This window comes from Magnolia sinica, chromosome 15, assembly GCF_029962835.1.
Source record: "Magnolia sinica isolate HGM2019 chromosome 15, MsV1, whole genome shotgun sequence".
Taxonomy (NCBI): domain Eukaryota; kingdom Viridiplantae; phylum Streptophyta; class Magnoliopsida; order Magnoliales; family Magnoliaceae; genus Magnolia; species Magnolia sinica.
The window spans coordinates 71,694,946-71,703,227 of NC_080587.1; the positions used below are offsets into that span (position 1 = coordinate 71,694,946).

General features: G+C 44.7%; 1 protein-coding gene across 1 annotated transcript; it reads left to right on the top strand.

The window, feature by feature from the left end:
- Positions 1-616: 616 nt before the first annotated feature.
- Positions 617-2,368, top strand: LOC131226632 (6-phosphogluconate dehydrogenase, decarboxylating 3, chloroplastic-like). The gene has a single exon (XM_058222219.1). The coding sequence runs from the start codon at positions 702-704 to the stop codon at positions 2,184-2,186; it is 1,485 nt and encodes a 494-aa protein (XP_058078202.1). The 5' UTR covers positions 617-701; the 3' UTR covers positions 2,187-2,368.
- Positions 2,369-8,282: the final 5,914 nt, after the last annotated feature.

The following is an 8,282-nucleotide window of genomic DNA, read 5'->3' on the forward strand; positions in this document are numbered from 1 at the left end:
AAAAAAAAACTAAGTGTCAAAAAACAGCAGCCGCACCAGGACATCGTAGCTGGAACCACTAGATAGATGCTCGAGACCGTCCATCACAAACCTCGTGTCCACCATACATCGCAAACGGACGAGATCCAAACCGCTCATGAGGGTGGGGCAGGCAGTGTAGATAAAGTAAACTATCCTGATTTTTGTCCGGGAATCCGTCTAGTGGGACCCACACAATGCCCTTTCTCGGATCTCCCACATCATTGTGTATACGTCCTTTGCATCTTGCACCGGATCCAAGCATGCGCCGCCGAAGCATTGATTTTTTGGCCACACATCAGGCCATCTGCTCATCGGACGGACCACAGAAATGGATGGTAAATACATACCGACCAACGGTCCCAATTCAACATACCCGTGTGGCCAACCAGACAGGCAGACCACTCTGTTTTCTAGTCTAACGAATCTACACGGTGTGGCCCACTCGATGAAACGCTCAGATCACTAGCATTCCGCACGTGCGCCACAACTGCACAAAGGCCCACCGGGCCGACGAACCGTCAATCGCGACGAACCAAATCCAAATGCAAACTACAAAAATCCAACTACCCAGTGTCTCAAAAATCCTTCTTTCCTCGCACTAAACACTCTCTCTCATCTTCTCTCCCCACCGTTTCCGTTCCCCGCCCGAAACCCTAACCCTAGGAAAAAAACCAAATCCCATGGAAGCTTCAACGGCTCTCTCTCGGATCGGCTTAGCCGGCTTGGCCGTGATGGGCCAGAACCTGGCTCTCAACATAGCCGACCACGGCTTTCCCATCTCCGTCTACAACCGTACATCATCCAAGGTCGACGAGACCGTCCATCGCGCCGAACAGGAGGGCCACCTCCCCCTCACCGGCCACTACACTCCTCGTGACTTCGTCCTCTCCATCCAACGGCCCAGATCGATCATCATCCTCGTCAAGGCCGGGGCGCCCGTTGATCAGACCATCTCCACCCTCGCCCAATTCCTCTCTCCTGGCGACGCCATCATCGACGGCGGCAACGAGTGGTATGAGAACACTGAGCGCCGTATCCGCGAGACTACCGAAAGGGGTATACTCTACCTCGGCATGGGTGTCTCAGGTGGCGAAGATGGGGCCCGCCACGGTCCATCGCTGATGCCTGGCGGATCGTTTGATGCTTACAAGAACGTGGAGGATGTTCTGCAGAAGGTTGCAGCTCAGGTGAAGGACGATGGGCCGTGCGTAACGTATATTGGCGAAGGTGGGTCTGGCAATTTCGTCAAGATGGTCCACAACGGGATCGAGTATGGAGACATGCAGCTGATATCTGAGGCGTATGACGTCTTGAAGATAGTTGGTGGGCTGTCGAATTCTGAATTGGCGGAGATTTTTGATTCGTGGAATCGGAGCGAGCTTGAGAGCTTCTTGATTGAGATCACGGCAGATATTTTCAAGGTAAAGGATGAGTTTGGGGACGGCGAGTTGGTGGACAAGATTCTGGATAAGACGGGGATGAAGGGGACGGGGAAATGGACTGTGCAGCAGGCCGCGGAGCTCTCAATTGCGGCACCCACGATCGCTGCTTCTCTGGATTGCCGGTATTTGAGCGGGTTGAAGGAGGAGAGGGAGAATGCTTCGCGGGTTTTCAAGGAGGCGGGGATTGCAGAGGTCCTGGCGGGCCGTGCCATTGATAAGAAGCGGCTGGTGGATGATGTGAAGCAGGCGCTGTATGCATCGAAGATCTGCAGCTATGCACAGGGGATGAATCTGCTGCGGGCGAAGAGTGATGAGAAGGGTTGGAATTTGAATTTGGGCGAGCTGGCGCGGATCTGGAAGGGTGGGTGCATCATACGGGCGGTGTTCCTGGACCGGATCAAGAAGGCGTATGAGCGGAACCGTGGGCTGGCGAACCTGGTGGTGGACCCGGATTTTGCGAAGGAGATGGTGCAGCGGCAGGCGGCGTGGAGGCGGGTTGTTGGGATGGCAATTGAGGCCGGGATCAGCACGCCGGGGATGTGCGCCAGCCTGGCGTACTTTGATACATACAGGCGGGCCAGGCTGCCTGCAAACCTGGTGCAGGCGCAGCGGGACTTGTTCGGGGCCCACACATATGAACGGGTCGACCGCCCGGGTTCTTTCCATACAGAGTGGACGAAGCTCGCCAAGGAGGGGAAGGCCGGTGTTGGTGCTTTGAACTGAAGAAATTGGAATTCACTTCCGTCTACCATGGTTGCTTTCTCTTACTTGTTGGGATTTGGGTTATTTCTGTTTATCAAAGTTGGGCATTTTGCATGATTGGTTCTTGTTTAGGCACAAAGATGTCGATTTTGTCTGACATTGTGATCTTTTTTATAATAAATTTTGCATCCGCCCTTTTTAAATTTACTTGTCCAAGAATTTCTATTGATTTTTCGCCCTGATTGTAGAAGATATATCTTTGCTTAGCTTTGATATTCTTCTTTCTAATTTCATTTATGGTAGTTTATTCTCATTTTTCATTATTTGTTTAGGCAGTACTGGCTGTGGTTTGAACTGCCGTCTGTTGATATTGGGGGAATTTTGTTGAGATGTTTTATTACCGAGGTCTGAAATATCGGTTTATATTTACCATTGGAACTGCCTGATGTGTGGGTGCACGTGCAAATCTGGAGTCTTTGTAAGATCCAAGTCATTCAGCAATTGACCACTTTAAGTGGGCCCCACCTTGAAGATCAGAAGGCAAGCATCATATGAACGGTCTGGATCAAAGAGAAATGGGTCCACTGACCCCTTAATTCAATTGGTTGTTGTTAGAAAGTTCATTCAATCACACCTAGGTTTTAGAATGACCTGGTTTGTTTAGAGTCCTTCCTAGTAGGGCATATAAGATGAAGGGTTGGATGACATACAGACACAAAGGTGGGCCCGGCATATAATGTGAGGGTTCCATGTGTGGGTGTGAGTGGTTAAGAGAAAAAGGGAAGGTACCTGGGTGTGGGAGAGAACTGTGCAGGTATATTTTCATTAAAAAAGTGAAAATAGTTTTTTACTTGAAATATAAAAATTAGAGAAATACAATATGGCAGTGCTTGTGCAAAAATCACATTCTCTGTAGAACTTGGGGTATTGCATGTGCAGCACATGGTGATAGTATGGGAGAGAGAAAAAAGAGATAGAGATGGAGGGAAAGCAGGGGTGCGGCTACACGCAAGTGGTTGCACTCCATGTAGAGAGAGAAAAAGAATAGTGCCCTGGAATAGTTTCAGTGGTGTGTGATCCATACCCACTTTTCTTTCGATGCTACATCCCACTCAAATTTTATATACGTATCATTTTTTGGATTGTCCTACAATGAGCCATTACAACAGATGCATGGAGTTGATGATGGTGGCTCCACAAGGTCTTTGTTGCATGGGCTTCTTAATATAATGTCGTCTATGCTTGCTATGTGCAAAGAGGAGGAAAGTGGGAGCAAGCTACTTTGCATGGAAGATTGAAATGACAAAAAATGCCCTTGGTTGAAGGGCTGGACACATCCCATTCCCCTTGCGTATACGCCCTCCTTGTAGCTAATTGTAGGGGTAAATTTTGCCAAACATTACTCATGTTATATATAGTAGACACCAATGGGTATGGCATGTGCAATATACGAATGTTGATAATATCAGAACATAGCATACTATTCCTACCGCTTAACAATGCCATATGTTCAAATGATATTTCGAACCTTGATATGATTATAAGAAGTGATGGAGATACTTCTTTTTGTTGTGTTTGGAGTATTGTAACTCAAATACAAATGATTTCAGAGGAATTGAATATTTTAGCTTCCGAGGGTGGTTGAGGAAGTGGATCTTAGCAGAGCAGACATCGGCAGTTATGACCGGTTCTCTTCTATAAGGATTGAGGACAAGGTGTATCATGAGGTGTTCAAGGAAGATGATCAAGACTCCATTGAGTCAGGGGAGATGAGGGATGGTGTTGAGGAGGATGAAGCTGCTATTGTCTGGCTTGTTTAGAGGAGTTGGTATTGGTGGTGAAAGATGGGTTTCTTGTGGGGATCTTAACCCCTAACAATTGCCTTTCAGACGCCCTGGTGGTCACTCCTCTACATGCCTTAAAGATGGCGGAAAGAAGTTATTGCTGTTGGCCAGGTTGATTCAGGTATGGTAATGGTCATCCAAAAAATCCAAGCCAAGTGCTCGAGAGCTCATGAAAGAACAGATCAGATGGTCTAAGGGTTTCTTAGAATGAGCGGTTCTAGGAATCTTCTCCGTCCCAAGCATACTGATGAGTAAATAAACGTTCATTCCACCTGAATTTTTATGTTTAATGCAGGAGATTGTAACAGCAGTGGAGGTTTTTCTATGAAGGAATGATCATATAAGACCCAACATGATAAGCTTACCATGGTGCTCCTTTTATCTAGCAACATGTCATATTCACTCGACATCTGAGCTGTGGAAAACATAGGAACATCACAAATGACACCCGGCACGAAAATCAGGCCAATCCAGTCATCAAGTGGCTGCACCTTCATGTTGGCTAGGTTGTTGGCATTGGTGCAGGCAGCCCACTTGATGGGTCAATCAGCTTATTTCATGCCAGTTGATTGTCATGATAGGAGTCATAGGACCTATATTTTGCACAGCTTGGATGTCCGATGCAGATGACATGGTGGGAGGAAAACGTTGCCCCGTGGTATCTAAGCATGGTGGGGGCTGTATGAGGTCATCCCACTTTAGGCTGCTGCTTAAGCTTGATAGGTAGATCTTCCATGATTTAGATGTTGCTAATGTTTTTTTGTATTCTGAACTGATGTCGGTCACCTGCAGATGATGTAGCTTGCGCCTGAAAGTTGGTAGGTTTGCCTTTTTCTCACTTGGTGTTTGCTCATTTAGAAAATGTGGTTTTTATATTCTTAGCATAGTTAGGCAATGGATGTGATAGGGTGACAAATATCCCAGAGATTTTGAAAATCTTGTGATAATATCGCAAAAAATACACTAAACATTATTGTTGTATTTTCAAAATATCGGCTGATTTTAAAATGTCGTGGTTTTATTGCGATATGTTCACGATATTATCGCTAAAAATAGTAAAAACTATAAAGAATTTGTTATGTAAGTAGGGAAACGGTACCATGAAGTTGACCTTATGGGAGCTTACCATGAGGTCAAGCTGTGCGGGTCACCGGTCACCCCACCATCATGTGGTTGGACACCCACACTGTACATTTGGTGGGTCCCGTCTAGGTTATGGGATATCCCAAAAATCAGCGGTATACGGAACTCAGGTGGGTCACACCATCTAAACCAGTGCGAAAACATTCTAAAACATCTAAAAGTACTTGGTGGGAGCCCACCTGAGTTTTTGGATACGGCTGAAACTTGGTGTGACCCCTCATCCAAGTGGGACACAGACAATGGATAGGCTGGATGTCTTAACCACATCTCAGTGATCCCTGTAAACAATCATGAAGTTTTCAATGGGTGGGTAAAGACTCTCAACTGTTGTCTGTGGTGTGGCCCACCTAAGTCATGTATTGACCTGATTTTTAGGCCTGTGGCTCACCATGGAATGGTGCATCTGATTGATGGGGTGGATGTCCGACACACATCATGTGGGGTGCGCACAGCTTGACCTCATGGGAATCTCCCATGATGTCGACATCATAGTACCTTTTCCCATATAAGTATATAGTTAAGTTTTAGAAATATTTATAAATTTACAATAAATATTTTATTTTTCAGTGAGATTTTCCCAATAATATCTCCGAGAAAAACCTCAAAATTTGAAAATCTATGAGAAATTTCTGGGCCGAGAAATTGCTGGGTATGAGACTTGTCACTACGATTATAGCTTCGGACTCTATTCATTTGCAGCTGTCAAACACCATTGGATTGAATCACGATAAATAATTCAATGAAGTGGAAATCCAACTGGAGCAATGCACCAGCCAATCTCAGTTTGGGTAAAGAAGTAGGGTTGTTCTCAGGTGTTGTCCTGCTCATCATAGAACTTCCGCCAAGCAATCCTGAGATTGCCTGTTGACTTCAGATGGACGGGATAAGGCTAATTGCTGATGATGATGATGGCAATGAAAGTGGGAATGACCCAAGTTACAATAACTTCTGTTGGGTCTTGTTATTGAGGGATTAGGCTCCAAATTGCAATAATGCTACTTCCACATTGGAATTGTAGGAATCAGAATTTGCAATTTGAATGGTTATTTTTGCACTGTAGATGCTGAAGAATGCTACTACAGTCAGCAATTTCTTCTCTAGTGAGCTAGCTATTGCAATTCCATTCCATGTTGCATCCAATTGCAACCATTGATCACCATGTTTGGATTGGATGATTTCATGTAATCCCATAGAAAAAATTCACTGACTACCACATGATTGCTGACAAGGTTACTAACAAGGATTCCTTTTTTCCGTTTGGATTTCCTGCTGAAATGCTGAAGCCACTCAGAAAAAGGGCTATATTTCACCATTTGGTAATGGTGTAATCAGCCATCAAGGGAAATCTTCCTGGCTTCACAAAACCCAACCATATCAAGGTGTCAAATCAAATCCAAACATATCAAGGTGTCAAATCGAGTGAACCTGGTTTCTATATCAACCACAGTACGCTGGATTCCTTCAACATGGAATGTCAAGAAACCAGTCTGACCATTGTCTTTTTACTGCAGTGTTAGCTTTCTCAAGGAAGTGAAAACCTGAGCTTGGTTTGTTCTCTTTCCTCTTGGTTTCTTAATTGTTGAATGTCTTGTATAGCATTCATTTTCATAAGCAGTGCGTCTGATCCTGCTGCATCTTCTGAACTGTCTGTTATTCAACTTCTTGTATCAGTTGATCATGAAACTTATGTAGTACCTGTTTGGCTGAGCCTTTCGGCTCCAATATTCTAACTTGGTCTGTTTTCAGTCCACTGCTACAAAGTGTCTGGTTGCTTAGGTTTATTTATTTATTTAATCTTGTTGTAGTATTACATATAATGTTACAATTTTTTTTACTGTAGTTCTAATGTCAAGGGTCTGTGGAAGTCTCTATTGGGCAGAAACCCAAAGTCGTGTGACTTTTGTTAATTCACTCTTTTAGGCTGCATTTGGGTGTCTCGAAGATTTCAGTTGTGTGAAAATGATTTCTACGCAAAAATTGATTGTCTCCATGTTTGATATGTTTTCAAGCATTCGAAGTGCAGCAGGATGGAGCATTTCCGCTAGTGTTGTGGTACTGTTGTGACGTTGAAACACGGCCGATCAACACTGGGATTTGAGTCGGGTTGTGTTTATTGGTGTGTTGAATCGATAGAAGCAGTTATCACATTGATGGTTACCGTTTGCAACTCAATGCACTTTGCTGGACCTTACAGTTGGAAATATCCTAAATGTCCAATGTATGGACCTTCCCGTCGACAATAGGACACTCATAAAAAAACAATCTTCATGCCTGGGATTTTATGGAAGAGAAATGCTGGCATGATGCGTGCATGTGATGGTGTTCTTAGTCATCGACCATGACTCGCACAAACAGACTGTCACTATTGTACACACAGCATGGCCAGGTTCAATAGGCAAAACCCACAATCAGATTGTGAGAGATTTCTCGAACACTGCAGTTTTTTGGCCATTGCACATCCATGTGCAGCTTAGCAGCATCAACGGCCCCGATCACCATATACATTGGATGGGCATCTGCGGCACTTTTGGTTAGTTGGATTTGCCTCGGCCTAAGCTCAAAATCTGATAGCCTGTGCTCAGGCTTATGTTCAGATGGCTTCTCAATGGGGAGGAAAGACAATCCTTAGTAGGAAATTCTTTTTATCACGTTTGAGGATAAATGTGGATTTCTCCAAAAGATGAGTTTGTGTTTGGGTCATAAGTTCTCCCAACTCTTCTCAAGAGGATAAGGGCATGTTTCGGTGCTTTGGGGTAACGATTCTGACAAAAATATCAGCTGTTGGATGCATGCCAATGGCTAGGTTTGAGCTTAGGATTGTGGGCCACTTAGACATCCAATAGATATGATTCTATGAAATTCCAATAGAATGGGTTTCAAAAATGCAAGTTTAGTGGTTTGCATCTTTGAACACATGGAACATATGAGCATGTGTGTGGGGATTAAGCTGCTATGGTCATGGCTTGTTTGGAGGAGTCAGTATCGGTGGTGAAAGATGGGTTTCTTATGGGGCATTTAACCCCTGATGATTGCGTTTCAGATGCCCTGGTGGTCACTCTATGTGCCTTAAAGATGGGGGAAGAAGTTATTGCTGTTAGCCAAGCTGATTTAGGTCCAAAAAATCCAAGCT

Bases quoted from the DNA above. Each gene is read 5' to 3' on its own strand.
- LOC131226632 (XM_058222219.1), top strand. From the start codon at position 702: ATGGAAGCTTCAACGGCTCTCTCTCGGATCGGCTTAGCCGGCTTGGCC.